Source organism: Amblyraja radiata, chromosome 4 (genome assembly GCF_010909765.2).
Source record: "Amblyraja radiata isolate CabotCenter1 chromosome 4, sAmbRad1.1.pri, whole genome shotgun sequence".
NCBI classification, from domain to species: Eukaryota; Metazoa; Chordata; class Chondrichthyes; order Rajiformes; family Rajidae; genus Amblyraja; species Amblyraja radiata.
In genome coordinates this window covers 26,376,460-26,396,515 of record NC_045959.1, presented here as the reverse complement: position 1 = coordinate 26,396,515, position 20,056 = coordinate 26,376,460, and the positions used below count along the sequence as shown (strand labels likewise).

The window sequence follows — 20,056 nt, the reverse complement described above, 5'->3', positions numbered from 1 at the left end:
ACTGCATATTGCCCTTTGGTGTAGGAAGTGACAAAAGGAGAGTTCTGGTTGCAGGAATACAGGGAAATGAGAGGTGGTGGGAGAAACAGCATTTTCCCATGGAGCCAGCCTACATCTAATGGGCCTAAAGGCTGCCTATCTAAGCATAACCTTTTGAGAGTGCATGTACATACGAGGGTGAGAATAATAATAAAATTAATGGATGTGCAAAACATCCAAAACCATTATCCATAATGTATTACTTTATAAAATAATTGAGTACAATAGTTCATGACAAACCCAAAAAGTTGGTTTACAATTTTAACATACCACGGTTTCCTTGCCATGCCCATATAATGCAATGCATTCCCATGGATTAATGGCAGTAATGGCGACAAGGCTGCGTAACTACTGATCACTGCCCATTAATTAGTTATGACAATATGAGTGAAATATTAATTCAGATACAAAATGCTGCTATTTATCTTCTGAAGTCAGGTCTGAAGAAGGGTCTCCACCCGAAATAGCTTCCTTCTCTCCAGAGATGTGTGTTGGGTCCACTGTTGTTTGTCATGTACATCAATGATCTGGATGATGGTGTGGTAAATTGGATTAGTAAGTATGCAGATGGTACTAAGATAGGTGGTGTTGTGGATAATGAAGTAGATTTCCAAAGTCTACAGAGAGATTTAGTCCATTTGGAAGAATGGGCTGAAAGATGGCAGATGGAGTTTAATGCTGATAAGTGTGAGGTGCTACATCTTGCCAGGACAAATCAAAATAGGACGTACATGGTAAATGGTAGCGAATTGAGGAATGCAGTTGAACAGAGGGATCTAGGAATAACTGTGCATAGTTCCCTGAAGGTGGAATCTCATGTAGATAGGGTGGTAAAGAAAGCTTTTGGTATGCTAGCCTTTATAAATCAGAGCATTGAGTATAGAAGTTGGGATGTAATGTTAAAATTGTAAAAGGCATTGGTGAGACCAATTCTGGAGTATGGTGTACAATTTTGGTCGCCCAATTATAGGAAGGATGTCAACAAAATAGAGAGAGTACAGAGGAGATTTACTAGAATGTTGCCTAGGTTTCAGCAACTAGGTTACAGAGAAAGGTTGAATAAGTTAGGTCTTTATTCTTTGGAGCGCAGAAGGTTAAGGGGGGACTTGATAGAGGTCTTTAAAATGATGAGAGGGATAGACAGAGTTGACGTGGATACGCTTTTCCCATTGAGAGTAGGGAAGATTCGAACAAGAGGACATGACTTCAGAATTAAGAGACAGAAGTTTAGGGGTAACATGAGGGGGGACTTCTTTACTCAGAGTGTGGTAGCTGTGTGGAATGAGCTTCCAGTGGAAGTGGTGGAGGCAGGTTCGATTTTATCATTTAAAAATAAATTGGATAGGTATATGGATGGGAAAGAAATGGAGGGTTATGGTCTGAGTGCAGGTAGATGGGACTAGGGGAGAATAAGTGTTCGGCACGGACTTGTAGGGCCGAGATGGCCTGTTTCTGTGCTGTAATTGTTATATGGTTATATGCAAAGATGCTGAGTTACTCCAGCATTTTATATCTATCCGCTATTTATCTTCTTCCTGGTTATACTAATACTTCTGTGATATGTTAATATTTGCGGTTATAATTTTAATTTCTGTCCTGTTTGTTAATCCAGTAGTAAATTATTACTAAACTGTCAATAAAAAATGCAACAAAGGAAAGTACCAATGTAAAGTTTCTTGTAACATCTCTGGTGAAGAGATCTGAATAACTTTTGATAGAGTTTTGATAGGAAGCGTTGCAATTGATCACACCACTCAAGGTGTCTGAGTATTCCACAATTACTTTCTGGAGTGCAGCAATATAATAGGAAAAAAATAGGAATAATGAATATAACACTAGTGCAAAACAACCATCAAAAATAGTCACCCAAAATAAGGTCAATTGCCAATTTCAATTGATATTTTTTCAATATTGTTTATATTTTCCATCAAACCATATATTTTGAATCATTTGAACTGAAATTATGCAAACATCATTAAATAGTTATGATTTATCAGTATTATTGCACAATATAATACTTATGGTAGAGGCAATTAAAAATAACATTTTGTATAGTAATACTAAAAAAGCACTGATTTTTACAAAGCTAGAAGGTACTGACATCATGTTAAATTGCAAATTTTCTGCAAAGATCCTTATATTTTACTTTTGTTTCTGAACTAAAATAGTTTATATTAATTTTTTATTTGAATTTATTGCATTTGAATTAAAAAATTATAAATTAGTCAACAGCACTGAAACTATTCAGTGTAGTTAATGTGCAATGTTTTGTGCTGTTGATTTGTTAATAAGCAGTACAGCAGTTTTCCCTGTACTACGCGACTATTAGTACGCAATACAGTAAATATCCATTTCTGCCTGCTTAATGATCCACAGAACTGTGAAATTCCCAGTAGAATCTGTTAATGTACAGTACTGTAGATTTCTGGTACTCCATAACTATTAGTCCATTAGACATCTGGTGTTGCCTATGCTGGACATTACTACAGTACTGCACATTCATAATCCTGACTGGTCACTAATCTACAGTACTGCAGATTCTCATTACTGTTTGATTGAAGTCTTCTGGTTGATCAGCATAAACATAGTGCCCAGCACCTCGAATTGCCTATTGAGTAAAGCATAAAAAATGTGTTATGTTGAACAATTATTTTGAACAAAGTATGTAGAACAATTATTGAAAATTTTAAAAACTTCAGATGCAGGAAATTTGAAATAAAAAAGCGATTGCTGGAACTATTCAGCAAGTTAGTCCACATTGGTGGAAAGAGAAATAGATTTAATATTTCAGGGACAAGACCTATATCAGAACTGGGAAAGAGCAAAACAACAAGTTTGTTTTCAAAGAAGTTGACGATGGGATTGGTGGAACAAAAGGAATATCTCTAATGTGGTGAGAGCAAATGAGTTACTGCAGCAGTCCGAATAAGATTGTGTATCAGTGTTGTTTTGCACCCTTCAGGACAGGTCAGATCGGGGGCGGGGAGGTGGGGTTCCCCCGCCACGGGTACCATGTAAACCCGTGCTATCTGCTCCATGGTCAGGGAGTCAGCGACTAAACCGTCTCCCCCACCTAGTTTGCCAGGTGAGGAGGGGCTGTGGACCCCTGTAGGACCAAAAATAAGACCTGTCAAAGGGCGATGAGCTTCGAGAGAGCCAAAAGCCATCCACTATTCAGTAGAAGTGGTGATCACTGTCGTACATAGCATTGTAAGGAATTATGATAAAGCACACACATCAAAATCCTATACTTCCAGCGGCGGAAGTCTGCAGGAACTGGAGGACAGAGATGTGTGGTGCGTCCGTCACCGTTCCTGTCGGAAACCAGCACCACTGCGTTGCTAATGTTTTCAATGATGATGAATGAATGGACTAGAGGTTTGATCCTTTCCACTTTAATTCCTCACCAAGTTCCATCCATATCTTGTATTAGACTTACATTGATAACCTCTACAAGTGCTATTCCCCCCACAAATATATTTTTTCCCTCGATCTGCTTTGTATTATAATTCCAATACAAGATCTGGATGCTGGTAGACCCTGGAGAATGTTGTAGAATGGAGAGTTCTAAGAGTACGTGCATGGCCCTGAAAGCGGTGAGTCAGGTGGGAAAGAAGGTCTTCAGCACACTTGCCTTCATTGGGAAGGATATTGAATACAAAAGTTGGGACATCATGAATTAGCTATGCAAGTCCTTGGTGAGACCACATTTAAAGTACCGTGTACAGTCCTGGTTGCCCAGCTATAGATAGGATGTCATTAAGTTGCAAAGGGTGCAGAAGACGTTTACCAGGATGTCACCTGAGCTAGCGGGCTTGAGTTATAGGCAGAAGTCGGATGGGCTGCAACTTTTTCCTTTGGAGCGTGGGCAGCTGAGAAGTAATCTCATTGAGGTGTACAAGACCATAAGAAGCATCAATAAATCGAATCCTATATCAGAGGGTGAAGAGCCTAAAGCATAGGCTTAAGCTCAGAGGGGGGAGATCACGAGGGACCACAATGGCAATTTTTTAACTCAGAGGGTGTTCTGTATTTGGAATGGGCTGCCAGAGGAAGCCTTCAAAGTGGATATAATTACAACTTTTAAAAGACATTTAGAAATATAGATGCATAGGAAGGAACTGCAGATGCCGCTTTAAACTATAGATAGACACAAAAAACTGGAGTAACTTAGCGGGTCAGACAGCATCTCTGGAGAAGAATCACCTATTCCTATTCTCCAAGATGCTATGTGACCCACTGAGTTACTCCACTTTTTCGTGTCTATCTTCTGGAAATATAGATGAATAGGAACTCTTTAGAGGGTTATGAGCCAAGTGCAGGCAAATAGGATGCCCAGTATGCCAACGGTGGGTAAGGACAAAATGGATCTGATATAATGCTTTGTCACTTTTAAAGACTACAATCAGATCTATTAGAGACAAAGGATGAGAAGCAGTCAAAGATATGCCAATTTGGGAAGAGTAGTCTGAAATAAAGAAACCAAAATGAACTACAGTAAGAAACTTCAAAAGGATCAAAAATATAACAATACCATAAATACAGACATTGTTATTTAGAAACTGTTTCTCAATATATTGATAATATATGTTATTAATCATGCATTCATAGCTAATAAATATTGATATATGATTAATTATGTAATCAGATATTGATAATGTATTTTGGTGATAATGTCCTTGAAAATAATGTTTTAGTTTCACTTTGGAAAAATCTAGAGTTAAAAGTATGATTACAGTGAAGTTCCAACAAAGGTCTTTAAGCAAAGTACTTCAGAAGTGGCATGTGATCCTAGTAGCTGAACTAAAATATTCAGATAACCAAGGTCACTTCCCTAAACAACTAGGCTTCGAAAGCAATAACATGAGGCCAGTTCATTGGCTATATTTAAGAGGGAGTTAGATGTGGCCCTTGTGGCTAAAGGGATCAGGGGGTATGGAGATAAAGCAGGTACAGGATACTGAGTTGTATGATCAGCCATGATCATATTGAATGGCGGTGCAGGCTCGAAGGGCCGAATGGTCTACTCCTGCACCTATTTTCTATGTTTCTACGACCATGAGAATATTCCCAGGGAAAATTGCATGTAACTAAAACTATCTTCTCTGGAGGCAAGACTGTAATGAACTGCTCTTTTTCTAATATGTTTAAGACATATGCAGGAAGCATGAAACAATTAACCCAACTCTGAGGCCTGATTAAACATTTCCAACATGTGCCTGCCCAAATGAATGCCATTTAAAACAGGAGTTATCAGAACAAAATCACCTCAGAACATTGATCAAATAATTTTATTTTATTAATTTAATTATATTTTAAATTATTGGTTTCTTTGCACTTGTTAAGAGTATATTGTGCAGAGAATGACAGAAAGAAATGAGGTTGCAAAAGATTGAGAAATCTGGCAAATTGCATATCGAATGTAGCAAGCTGTTGAAATGAGAAACTGTTTGAAGACTGAGACTTTAATAAGCTTTAAAAGCTCAACTCTATGTTTATTGATTGTATGCAAGAATGAATGAGCAGAGAAAGTAAAGTAAGCATCCTCGTGAGTGTAGTTTCAAGGATTATTAGGTGAATAGATAAGAGTCTGTCTCTGCACTAAAGCAGGAAAATACATAAACAATACTGCTTCTTCATGATAATTTTACTCGACATTCCTGGTATAGTTCCAAAAATCCAACTTTCCACTGATAAAAAAAATGGGACAGATGGCCTAGAGAATGTTAATTTGATACGTTCCCGTTTATCGTCCAATTTCTGGAAGCATTGATACAGGAGCCTGATTAAGAATGAATGGTCTCATTTACTTACTACTACATCAACGGAGGATTTTGGTCGCAATGCCTTTATCTGTTTTCTGGAGATGCTATCTATGCAAGAGCGTGCTCCATAAATCACTGTGATGGAGATGTCCTCTTGAATTTGATTCATCCTCAAAAGCATTGGCTGCTTAGCCCAACCGAAAGGAATGGTCATATTCTTGAAAGCCGTTTCACCACTAAAACACAGGGGGGAAAGGTATTAGAGTATTCCTACAGTTTTCTTTCCATCCCATTTTTTTTAAACTACTATTCAGCTGAAGAAAGCTGCAAAGTCAACAACACTTTATTGCTGCCATCATGCAATTTAATCAATACAAGGAATTTGAATAGGATGTTAAACTGTACAAATTTACCCATCTCACAAGATAAAACAAATTAATGCACAGTGCTCTATAAAATTTAAATCATCAAAATAACTTAAGAAAGCAAATCAAGGTTAGTGAGCTTCTTGCCAGTTATATAATGCACTGAAACTCAATTCAATGATTTTCTGCTTGAAGTTGTCATTTCATTTTAAATCCAAGTATATAGCTCCACTCAGCAGTTTATCCAAAGAGACATAAAATGCTGGAGTAACTCAGCAGGACAGGCAGCATCTTTGGAGAGAAGGAATGGGTGACATTTTGGGTTGAGACCATTCTTCAGACTCAGACCAGCAGTTTATCCAATTTCTGGATCAATCGTGCTGCCCAAGAATCTCACCCATGTCCCACCTCCCACCCATCATCACCTATGAACCCAATCACTTCTGTATGACGCTGTAAAGGGCTGGAGCCCCCGAACGGTCTGCCAGAATCCTCAATGGAGCCTGAGGTGGGTCACCCTATCCTGGAGTCCTGAGAAAGCCAGTCACTTTCCTGGCTGATGCTCTGATCATTGTGGACCCGCTCAGCTGCTGCACCATTCCCAGTTGAAAAACTTCAAGTCATATTACATTAAGAATAAACAAAGTATTGTGCAACTTTTTTGATGTCCTTTATTGTGTTTTGTACTGTTCTTCACATTATCCCAGTTTTTGTGTTAGCTGTGGAAGTGCTCCCCTCAATTACTCTACTCAATCTAGAGTCGGTTATAAATCCATTCAATTATATCGTATACCATTTTTAAAATATTTAAACTTCATCTGAAAAGGATGAATGGAGCTTCACCAAATAATAAGCCAATCTTTTGGTACTTCTTTGAGACACTATTGATACACATGTGCTTATCACAGCTGTTAATATTGGTTGCTGTTTTTGTAACATCACAACAATCTTTCTGTTTCATCAAGTATCTCACTGATGTATGAGACCCCAGGAATTTGGAAAAAACACAATATATGCTCTTGCTTAAGTTTAAGACGTTCTACATTAATACATTTGGTTGAGAAGTGTATTAGCCAATATCCTTTCTCATAATGTGTAACTGCAGTGTAACACTTTAACATTTCACATGATACAACCCAGTCTGAGTTCTGGCTTTTCCTTTTGAGTATTATTTAAATAAAGAAAAGCCTGGCAAGGCAATTACTGTGCCATACATAGAAATATTTATGGTTCATGGGCTAATTTGAACAATTTTGTCGGTCCATCGAAGCTTTTCAAATGCAATTATATTTTTGTTATTTAGAGGAAAACAAATATTCATTTGTTAACTTGAGTGAGCATAACAATGACCATACAAGCTGTAGCCTCATTTCAAAATATCATGACCTTTTGCTTCACAGGGAAAAGCAGGAGGATAAATTAACCATTTAAAACAGAAAAATAATTGTAAGAAATAACGGAACATTTGTGAAAGTATAGGGAAGTTTAACACCTCAATTTAGATTTAGCTTGTCAATTGGCTGGCAAAAATAAAGTTTGTTCTTGAAAACTAAAGTGTCGAAACTAAAAATAATTGTCTCAATCGAGCATTTCAAATTGAGAATAGTTCAGCTCAAATACAAAGGACATTTATTGTCACGCACACCATTTCTGGTCTAGTGAAATTTTAGTTGCCATTTGCAGCACACCAATAAAAGTAAGACACCACATTAAAAAAGAATTGAACATAAAACATAAAAACATCCCCCCACAATGGTTCCCACTGTGAGGGAAGGCACAAAGTCCAGTCCTCTTCCCCTTGTTCACCCATGGTCGGGCCTATTGAAGTCGCCGCAACTGCGGCCCGATGTTCGGGCTTCGGCGTCGGGAGAACACTCTTCAGCAGCTTGGAGCGTCTGGAACGGCCGCTTGCTGCCAGAGACCACGGCTCCCGAAGTCCACAGGCCATGCTGGTCGGAGCTCCGACACTGACGATCTCGGCGAGAGATCCCAGGCTCCGCTGTGTTCAGAGACAGCGCCACCGCGGCTGGACGCTCCACAACGACAGCTCCGCGATGTTGGGAGTCGCCGGTCTCAGCACTCCGGAGCTTACCGCACGGCGATCCGGGTAAGGCATCTCCTGCCCGCTGCAATGGCGTCCCAGCGTTGCGCCGAAACCGAAGTTCTGGCCAGTCCCGGTGGTAGGCCGCGAGGAAGGGGCGAAGATACAGCCCGGCGAAATGTCGCATCTCTGACCAGGTAGGGACTGAGAAAAATAGTTTCCCCCTCTCCCCCCCCCACATAAAAAAGATTAGACCTCCAAACGAACTTTTAACATACTAAAAAAAAATTTAAAGGGTGGAAGGACGGACAGCTGCAGGCTGGGCAGCCATACTCGACGGCGCCCCCTCGGTAGTAAATAAAGAGCAGCTTCAGGTGCAGTTTACCATTCACATGAGCTGAAATCAGAATGGAAATAAAAAATATTGGCCACATTGGGTGTTCTAATTAAAGCAATAACAAGTTTTTAAGTAAATTAGCAAATGTTGGAGTAAATTAACAAATGGCAAGTTCACAAATTATAGGAATAGAATTAGGCCATTTAGCCCATCAAATTTACTGTGCCATTCAATCAGGGCTGATCTCTGCCTTCTAATCCCATTTTTCTGCCTCCTCCCTATAACCTTTGACACCCATTCTAATCAAGAATTTGTCTATCTCTGCCTTAAAAGTATCCACTGACATGTCCTCCACAGCCCCCTGTGGCAATGAGTTCCACAGATTAACTACCCTCTGACTAAAGAAGTTCCTCTTCACCTCCTTTCTAAAAGAGCATCCTTTAATTCTGAGGCTATTGCCATAGAGGGAGTACAGAGAAGGTTCACCAGACTGATTCCTGGGATGTCAGGACTTTCATATGAAGAAAGACTGGATAGACTCGGCTTGTACTCGCTAGAATTTAGAAGATTGAGGGGGGATCTTATAGAAACTTACAAAATTCTTAAGTGGTTGGACAGGCTAGATGCAGGAAGATTGTTCCTGATGTTGGGGAAGTCCAGAACAAGGGGTCACAGTTTAAGGATAAGGGGGAAATCTTTTAGGACCGAGATGAGGAAAACTTTTTTCACACAGGGAGTGGTGAATCTCTGGAATTCTCTGCCGCAGAAGGTAGTTGAGGCCAGTTCATTGGCTATATTTAAGAGGGAGTTAGATGTGGCCCTTGTGGCTAAAGGGATCAGGGGGTATGGAGAGAAGGCAGGTACAGGATACTGAGTTGGATGATCAGCCATGATCATATTGAATGGCGGTGCAGGCTCGAAGGGCCGAATGGCCTACTCCTGCACCTATTTTCTATGTTTCTATGACCTCTGATCTGAGACTCTCCCACCAGTGGAAACATCCTTTCCACATCTACTCTATACCTTTTAAACCTGCAAATTAACCTCTTGGGATTACTGCACCAGCACTCCCAAGTTCCTTTGTACTTCCAATTTCTGAATCCTCTCCTCATATAGAAAATTGTCTCCATCTTTATTCCAAAGTGGATGACTGCACACTTTGCTACGCTGTATTCCATCTGTCACTTCTTTGCCCACTCTCCCAACTTGTCCAAGTTCTTTTGCAGACCTCCTGCTTCCTCTACACTATCTGCCCCTTCACATATCTTCGTATCATCAGTGAACTTTGCCACAAAGCCTTCAATTCCCTCATCCAAATAATTCATATACAAAATGAAGAGTTGTGTCCCTAACACCGACCCTTGCGGGTAACTGCTAGTCATTGGCAGCCAACCAGAAAAAGCCCCCTTTATTCCCTTTGTCTTCTGCCATTCAGCCAATCTATCCATGTTAGTACCTTCTCTTTAATACCTCTACCAACCTGCTCCTGTTGTACCATACTGCCATCTAATAAGACCCTGGAAATGTGGACCAATTTCCATTTATCGACACCATCTCATGGTGAAGGGTATTTGCAAATCATGATCTCAGGCCTGGCATAAATCTTATGCTATAAATTTTATAGATCTACTAATCAGCAGTAATCCCGTTCCGATATGCTCCTGAGACCCCGGACTGCTCACAAGCATCTCAAAACGCTGGAAAGGTACTAAGAATACCGGCTTCACAAAGTCTTTCAAATTGACAGGAAATACGTGAATTACATCAGCACCTTCACCCAGTGCAATATTCCCAGCAATGAGGTCATAGTTAATCTCAGTCAACCACACTGGGCTGACTATATTGCGTACAGTTTTGGTCTCAAAATCTGAGGAAGGACATTCTTGCCATAGAGGGAGTACAGAGCAGGTTCACCAGACTGATTCCTGGGATGTCAGGACTTTCATATGAAGAAAGACTGGATAGACTTGGTTTGTACTTGCTAGAATTTAGAAGATTGAGGGGGGATCTTATAGAAACTTACAAAATTCTTACGGGGTTGGACAGGCTAGATGCAGGAAGATTGTTCCCGATGTTGGGGAAGTCCAGACCAAGGGGTCACAGTTTAAGGATAAGGGGGAAATCTTTTATGACCGAGATGAGGAAAACATTTTTCACACAGAGAGTGGTGAATCTCTGGAATTCTCTGCCACAGAAGGTAGTTGAGGCCAGTTCATTGGCTATATTTAAGAGGGAGTTAGATGTGGCCCTTGTGGCTAAAGGGATCAGGGGGTATGGAGAGAAGGCAGGTACTGAGTTGGATGATCAGCCATGATCATATTGAATGGCGGTGCAGGCTCGAAGGGCCGAATGGCCTACTCCTGCACCTATTTTCTATGTTTCTATGACCTCTGATCTGAGACTCTCCCACCAGTGGAAACATCCTTTCCACATCTACTCTATACCTTTCATTAATCTGTAAGTTTCAATGAGGTCCCCTTTCAACCTTCTAAACTCCAGCAAGTAGAGGCCCAGTTCTGTCAAGCGCTCATCATATGCTAACCCACTCATTCGTGGAATCATTCTTGTGAACCTCCTCTGGACCCTCTTCAGAGCCAGCACATCCTTCCCCAGATATGGGGGTCCAAATTTGCTCAGAGTACTCCAAATGGAGCCTGACCAGCGCCCTATAAAGCCTCAGCATTACATCTCGTTTTTGCATTCCAATCCTCTTGATATAAATGGGAAAATTGAATTTGCCTTCCTTACTACCAAATCGACTTGTAAATTAACTTTTTGGGAAACCTGTACCCGCACTCCCAAGTCCCTTTGCACCTCTGATTTCTGGATTCTCTCTCCATTTAGAAAACAATCGATGCCTTTATTCTTATTACCAAAATGCATGACTCTGCACTTTGCTACACTGAATTTGATCAGACCCTTCTCTGCCCACTCTCCTAACCAAGGTCACTGAGGTAGATGAAGTGACTACCGGTAATTATATTATGCAGTCGTCATTTATTGTTAATTCCAATAGTTGATTTGTGCAAACTACATCAGAGTAGAACATTAATAAAACACTCAATGAAAAAGCACAACAGTTGATTTAAGTGCTCACCTTGGAGTCTGTGCATTGCAGTGATAAATGTATTCTGTGACAGTATTTTCATCTTCACATACAGAAGAGAACTTCTGTTTGAAGTCAGGCCTTAATCGCTGAACTAGAAATGGACCTGTGATAAATGCAAAGAAATAGCATCACTGAAAAATATTGCATTCCAACAGACAAGTGTTTACATATTGCCAAATGAAAGTAGGTGATTGTCAACATCTAATGTTGCATTTAATGGGGATTTTGGGGTATCTAAAATATTACAGTTGTACAACACCTTTCAAGCCCTCAGGATAGCTCAAGGTGTTTTATAGTCAATTAAATACTTTTTGAAGTAGGGAATGTGGCAAACAATTTGTGCTTAGACTACATAGTCTGTTTTTAATGACTGTATTCAAATATATATAAATTATGCCCAAACATAGATTATATTACAACTATCTAAAAAACTCTGCATTATCTATGGGGAATGTTGCAGAATGAAGTTACAATATAATTAATTGCACCTAAATGTACACTGCGGCAATACTAACCAATAACATTGTCTCAACTGATCATAGATATTCAATGCTTATGATTGAACAGTAAGTCTTCCTTACCCAAGGGCCCAGCAAATCTCAGACCTGCCAATGGGTTAAAAGGACTCAGGATTGCACCCAGGGCTTTTATCCACATTGGCATTGGTCTTTCCTGCTGACCGTAGTTAAGTCGCTCTGGAAATCCCCATGGCTCAACTAGAATGAGGTGCTTCACCCTGAAAGCAGCACATAAATTAAATGCATTAGTTGTTGTATATCACGGCTGCTATTTCCTACATATTGATTTCACTGATTAGTTGGGGTAAAGAAACATGCAAGAATCACAAAAAAGGAAATCAAATGATGGAAACTGTTTGAAGCACTCTTTTCCGTGTTTAATCATTTTCTTCTCAGGCAGTTCTGCTGGGTTAAGGATGATTTGCTTTCTCTCCCGTTTTGGGTGCTGTGATAGCTGTTGAAGCTGTTTCACTGAGTTTATGTGTGCTCCCGACAAAGGGATTAAAGTGCTCACTGCCTTTCCCTCCTTCTTCATTTTGTTTTTTTCCAGGGTCAATAATTCCTTTGTGTCTGTGAGAATATAACATTATTTCAAGAAGGCATTGAGAAAATCATTAAATTATTTCATCTATCCATGTAGGTTTCAGGGTAGCCCGTCTGTTTCAGAGGTCTGGTCAGGCATTTTATTATTATTATTTTTATTTTTATTTTATTATTTATTTCGAACAGAATAAAAGAATAAAAAGCAAGTGTGAAACGGCATACAAAAAACAAAACAAAAATATTTATAAAGTGTCATAAACAATATCTATAAATAAATGAAATCATGTGTCCGAAAAGGAGCAGGAAGAAGCCAAAGCTTATTAATTCCCACCCCTTATTCAACTGCTTGTAATTATCTTATAAAAATTTAGCAGCTATATGTACACCATATGTACACCAGCCACTATATGTACACCAAATTACTTACATTTGAACACTAATCAAATATTTACAAAGCCATACAAAAAAGAAAAAAAGAAAAAGAAAAGAAAAAACTTTCATATACTATACAGTATCTTAGTCATATATACAACCCATCACTCTATAATCACCCTTCTCAATACAATCAGTACAACAAATATCCCACTCACAATCACCTATCCTCATCCCAATATCCTTTTAAACATGAAAAGGATATAAGCCACTAATCAGAACATAAGGGAAAGGTGCTAAGCGAAATTAGCCCCTCAATATTGGGAACATTGGTCTAGGAAAGAACACTAATAATGATTTCCCATGAGTGGAATGAAGAGTTCTGCAGAGATCGCATTAGTGGTACCTCTCCAGTGCTTCAAGCGACCTGCTGCAAATAGTTCAGCTCCAAAATGTACACGATTGGGCAAGATTCTCAGTAGATCACAACTTTAGTGGCTTTTTCGAAACCTTGGTCTTTGAATGTGCTTTTCTGCAAATGGTCAAAGTCTATGCTAGAGCACTTGAGGCAGTGGTGAATTTCACCACTGATGGCTGTCTTTGCTGAGAAGTGGCCACCAAGGTATAAAAGGCGATCTACATTTTCCAGTTTCATTTTAAACCTTATGTTAGAGGTGATGTTGTACAGATTAGAAATGGTCCTATGCTTTGTGGTTGTCCATTATGTCTTATGTTTTAATGATCGCATCAGCAGTGACAAGAACTCACACTTCAGGTATGCACAAATGCAATAGTCACCAATACAAGTGTGCACTTAGCTTAATATGCCATTTGCTGAGGCATTATGATTGTTCATTTTTCAACTTATTTTATAACTGTGATGACATTCCAGAAATTTAAATTATTACTGATTTATTGCATTGGAACTAGAGACTTTTTTTCAGCCAGTACTTAGCTTGGAGTTCCATTGTTCTACCATAATTTGTGTGAAAAAGATGTGAACTGATTTTGTCCCTGAAAGGCTTTGCCCTAATGTATAAGAAGTGGGATTGAAAGCTTGGGTAAGTGGACAGTACAGTACCTAGTCTACTTAATACAAACAGAATGACAATGGAGTCAAAGTTAAGGGAAGCACAGTTAAGAATAGGTGACCAAAGATGACAATCCTGACTAATCAGCTGCAGGACAGTGACTTGTCTGGAAATTGGTAGCAAACATGTTGTATGATATAACTTAAATAGTCAGTGGGGTCGAGGCATGAGGCGAGAAAGAGCTGGAAACACAATTGTGTGTGTGAGTGCTGGTATTGACATAAGATACCATGCCCATGAAAGGAGATGGATGCCAATGACAAAACACGAGATCCTAAGTGGTGAGAGCAAAGGAGAGGGAAGAGTAGTCATTAATGGAAATGCATTAGTTTTAATAGGCAGAAATAATATCAGTAACACTGTTCATTGTTCCTGTTACAAAACTTTAAATTACAATTACTTGTTTTAATCTTCCCCAAACCTCTCATTCTCAGTTACCTCCTTACTGTTCTACCTCCCAAATCAAATTGCAAGATTTTGTTACTGTGCAAGTAAATAATTCATTATTTGCCTTCTCCTGTAAATAAATTAACTAATTAATAGTTATTGTGATTATACAAGATATTTCCCCCCCCCTACCTTCTCATGCTGCTGTCTGAAACATAATTACTTAGGCTATTTCCATGGAAATAATCAGATCTTTGAACATGTTGGCTGGTTATTCAGTATGGCCCGGGTTAACTAAATGGCAAATTGCAACTCTAATGTGGACCACAAGCATCAAATATTCTCTCCTGACTCACATTAATTTCTGTGTTACCTGTACTAACAAAAACTCTCATTCAAAGTAGCTGTATTTTATTTTACTATTAAAATGTACCAAAAAACTGAAATGTGGTCATTTTTATTTTGAATGCATTTTCCTACTCTTCAGCGCATGGATACCTTTCACAACAGGCATCAAGTCGTCAAGTACAGAAATATTTTTTGGGGGGTGGCACAGCTGGTAGGGCCATTGCGTCACAGCACCAGAAACCCAGATTGAATCCTGACCACGGATGCTGTCTGTGTTGAGTTTGCACATTCTCCCTGTGACCAGTTGGTTTATTTCGACACCTCACAATGACATGCTTGGCAGTAGGTTAATTGGGCACTGTACATTGTCCCTGGTGTACATGGGAGCAGATGGGAAAGTGGGATATCATAGAACTAGTGTGAACAGGTGATTGATGGTCAGCATTGACTCAGTGGGCTGAAGGGCCCTTTTCCTTGCTGTATGACTACAACAAAAATGTCAGTACAAGCTAGAACTCAGGTTATTTGCTAATATCATATGTGATAATCGTAGGTATAATCATTCCACAGGAACCGAGTCAGAATGTTACTACATTTTATGCATCATTCTTTAACACAACTTGTGGGTATCCATGACAGTATAATAAAACCACAGGAGTGAAATTAAACTAATATGAAGATAAGGTACTAAATTCATTCCTGGGACCTGTGGGTGGCCCCTTGAAGACGGGTTTGGTAAAAAATTAGTTGAATTATTTATCAGAGAATGAATTCTGAAGAAAGACCTCGACCCGAAACGTCACCCATTCCTTCTCTCCAGAGTTGCTGCCTGCCCTGCTGAGTTACTCCAGCTTTTTGTCTATCTTCAGAGTGATCTCAATAAGATGTGCAAGAGTTTGAAAGGTATTGGTAAGTTCGATGCGAAGAAACAGTTTCCTCCAACAGGAAAATCTTGAAATAAGGGGTAGAGAGCCAAGCAGTCATACACTTAGAAATGAAAATATATATCTGCGTAGAACTGTGGGGGATCTAAGGCCCACTCCTACTGTTGTGTTACAAACTACATAATGTGATATTGGAAAATGACCAAAAGCTAGGTTTAAGGGAATATATGAAGGAATAGATAATAATTGAAGATTTAAACAGCAAATTCTTTGACATATGGAGCTGAAGATATGACTGCCAATGGTGGAGCAATTAAAATTAAAATTAAAAAGAGGCCAGAAGTAGAGGAGTGGAGAAATCAGGAAGTTATAGGGTTGAAGAAGATTTGATATTGGGAGAGGTGAGGCTATGAAAGGAATTGTAAACAAACCTGTGAATTTAAAAGTCACAGAATTATTCCCAGTACTTAATACTCAGATAAAATTCAGTGCAGCCAAAATATTTGATAAGACAGTTCTGACATGTAATTAATTTCAGCAAGCAGACTTAGAAATAATTTTCAGAATTTGTGGCGGCACAGTTCATAAGTGGTAGGCCATTTAGCCCATCAAGTCTACTCCGCCATTCAATCATGGCCGATGTACCTTTCCCTCTCAACCATGTTCTCCTACCATCTTAACCCCCGACACCTGTACTGATCAAGAATTTGTCAATTTCTACCTTAAAAATATCCATTGATCCACAATGGTAAAGTTGCTGCCTTACAACCCCAGAGACCCGAGTTAGATTCAGACTATGGGTGCTATCTGTACAGTTTGTACGTTCTCCATGTGACCGTATAGATTTTCTCTGGGTGCTCTGGTTTCCTCTCACATTCCAAAGACCAGCAGGTTAATTGGCTTCTGTAAATTGTCCTTAGCGCGTAGGGTTGAACTAATGTATTGGTTTTTTGTTTGGTGCGGACTTGGTGGGCCAAAGGGCCTGTTTCCAAACTGTATCTCTAAACAAAACAAAAATTATTCAATTCATCACAAAATAGAAAAACAGCTACTGGAATAATAATTGAAAAGCAGTGGTCAACACTTTCCAAGACTATGGAGAAATGTGTAGTACTCACTGAGAAGGAAGGTAACCTTCCACAAATGACTGAAAAAGAAAATAAATCTGAGGCCCGTTGACTGGGAATGAAACATAGAAACATAGAAAATAGGTGCAGGAATAGGCCATTCGGCCCTTCGAGCCTGCAACGCCATTCAATATGATCATGAAGGGAGACCTGCACCATATACCAGGACTGAAGAGAAACCTGTAGTCCAGTGACGGGAAATGAAGAGAGGGCAGAACCACCTGATCAGAAATGAAGTGAGAACAGAAGCCCACTGACTGGGACTGAGGAAAGGCCTATGGCCCAGTTACTGGGAATGAGGAGAGGTCTGTCACACAGCGATTGAGAATGTGGGGAGATCAGCTGCCCAGAGTCTGGGAATAAGGAGAAACATATGGCCAATAAATGATAATAAAGTGAAAACTGAAGTCACACTTACGACTGAAGTATCTTGTCTGCTGATAGCAACAATAGTTGCCAGAACATTAAATCAGAAAAAAAATTGTAACTTTGACTTTTGAACTGATGGTAACTATAGGAAGTTCTGCTTTAACACACATTATCATAGCACAAATGGATATAACATAAATCAATAATGAAGGAACATTATTTGCAATACATGGGCTGATTTGGTTATAATGCATTTTTGATCAGGAACTAGAGTCGCTTGTTTCTTTGGAAATTGACGAATACAAAAAAAAGCTGTCTTATATTTAAACAGTACAAGGGGGCTAAACTGTTTCCATGCAACCTCCCCATAGTAATCAGACACCATTGTGCCTTAAGAACACCACTGTTACTTCACCTTTCTGTCCTGGGCCTCCTCCATGGCCAGAGTGAGTCCCACCGCAATTTGGAGGAGCGGCACCTCATATTTCACTTGGGTAGTTTACACCCCAGTGGTATGATCTCCAATTTCAGGTAGTCCTTGCTTTCTCCCTCCTTCCCCTCCCCTTCCCAGCTCTCCCACAGCATACTGTTTCCACCTCTTCCTTTCTTCTTCCCACCCACCCCCCCTCCCCCACCCCACATCAGTCTGAAGAAAGGTCTCGACCCAAAATGTCACCTATTCCTTAGCTCCATGGACGCGTCCCCACCCGCTGAGTTTCTCCAGCATTTTTGACTACCTTCCATTGTGGACGGTCACTGAAATTGACAAACCTATTGTCACTTGTGCAAAGATTATTTAATAAATAATATAACAGGCAGGGTTTATAATCTTTATCTTGTGGTAACAAAAGTGAACTTGTTGCTATTAAAAAGTAACTATTTTGCAATTCTGGAACTCTTATGCCCCTAAACCTTTACCCAATTGACACATAAAGTGATTTTCTATAACATGATGTTTCTTAGGAATGCAACTATTGTATTATAACAGAACTACTTGTATTAGCAAGCCATTTGCTGAATCCTTCAACTCCGACTCTTCATGCTCATTCTTCCAAGCTGTTATTTATCTAAAATGTTTGCTACCTACCTTTGCGGGTATTTAATTGTGTACGCTGCTGCCAAATACCCTCCAAAGTTGTGACCCAATAAAATCATATTCTCCATTTCCATCTTTTCCCTCCATTCCTCTATAGACTCCACAAACTGAGTTTCTGCCAGTGCAGAGTCATTGCTGAAATGTGGCCTGCTACTTTGACCAAATCCCACAAGATCAAAAGCACAAACAGTGCGTTGTAGACTGAGAGCATCAAAATTCAAAGACCATAGTCCAACACCTCCTCCAAATCCATGTATCAGAACAAGTGGAGTTTTGTTTGGAGTATCCTGACTAAATATTAATGTCCATATCTTGTTGCCACTTGGTACCAAAACATACGCTTTCGTAAAATTACTTTGGACACCTGCAAAATATAAAGGGTATACAAATCAATCTGATTTGCTTATCTAAACACTTTCTTAATTTAGCACATTTGCCGTAAACATGCTGATGAATCAACAATCCATCATAAATTCAGACCTTTGACTTGATCTAATTTAGTCTATTTAAAACCCATTAGGCCCAAAGTCCTTTTGGATACTAAAATGAATTAGTAATGATTGATACATTTTATTCAGTGCAACCAATATGTGGCCATTTTGTTTTACTAAGTTCCCTGGAAATATAGTACCTTAGTCTTGCATCTAATATCATTCTTATTTTGTGTGAGAGATATTGAACTCCTTAATGTACTGAAAATTTCCTTCATATGCCTTTGGGACATTGAAGGAACTTACAATTTCCTTGATGCTTCTGAAACACTCAAAGTTAATTTAAATGAATAAGAGACCGAAAAGACCAACTAAACAAGGTATTGAAGGAAAGTCCTGGAGATTTCATTTATTCAAAGTAGTGCCAAACATCACACCAACCTAGATCTGATGTTCACTGATGATGTCGTGTTTTAAACTAGTGTTTTAAACCAGTTGAAGTTTGATGCCAAATGACAGTTTGTCCTTATCCTTTCGCCGCCCTCGTCATGCAAAGTAAAAGATCCTCAAAACATTCAGGGTAGGTAGATTAGATGACATGGAACAGAGACAAATATTGATTGATTGAAAGATACAGCATAAAGCAGGCCCTTTAGCCCTTCGAGTCCACGCATCTTTGGGATGTGAAAGGAAACGGGAATACTCGGGAGGAAACCCAGGCGGTCACGGCGAGAACATGCAAACTCCACGCAGGCAGCATCCAAGGTCAGGTTTGAACCCAGGTATCTGGTGCTATGCGGATTTCCAGATGAAACTTAGAAATCAAATCAAATGTCCGTGATGGGGGTGGAAATTACAAGAGAATGGAAATGAGTTGGGTTGTGCAGCCCAGATTCCAGGCCACAATTCCTGGTAGTTGGCCAACAGTTGCAGTAACAAGTGCTGAGAAGATCATGGTCCTTTCTTTGATTGAGGCACTCTTACTGCTCTCTCTCGAACTCTCCCACTTCTCTGAAACTTAAAGCATGTTCGCCTTCTAATTTTATTCGTTCTGAAAGTCATCAACCTGAAATGTTGACTCCATTTTTCTCTCCACGATAATCCAAATTTGAGCTAACTACATATAACTGCTGTAGAACGTATTACTTTTCTGTTCTTAATCCTTGGTGCTTTTAGTGCAGGACTGAGTAAAAAGCAAAAGAAGAATATTAAATAGGCTGGAGTATTAAACAAT

The 20,056-nt window shown here is 39.5% G+C and overlaps 1 protein-coding gene across 3 annotated transcripts in view; it reads right to left on the bottom strand.

The window, feature by feature from the left end:
* Nucleotides 1–1,937: 1,937 nt before the first annotated feature.
* Nucleotides 1,938–20,056, bottom strand: part of abhd5 (abhydrolase domain containing 5, lysophosphatidic acid acyltransferase) — a 32,431-nt gene continuing 14,312 nt past the window's right edge. For all 3 annotated transcript variants that reach the window (XM_033019114.1, XM_033019113.1, XM_033019116.1), the window contains exons 3-7: nt 18,383–18,755; nt 12,238–12,392; nt 11,645–11,759; nt 5,854–6,040; nt 1,938–2,647 (exon numbers count right to left, since the gene is read on the bottom strand). In XM_033019114.1, coding sequence (XP_032875005.1) covers nt 2,558–2,647; nt 5,854–6,040; nt 11,645–11,759; nt 12,238–12,392; nt 18,383–18,755 — 920 coding nt within the window. In that variant the 3' untranslated portion in view covers nt 1,938–2,557. The remainder of the gene's footprint in view (nt 2,648–5,853; nt 6,041–11,644; nt 11,760–12,237; nt 12,393–18,382; nt 18,756–20,056) is intronic.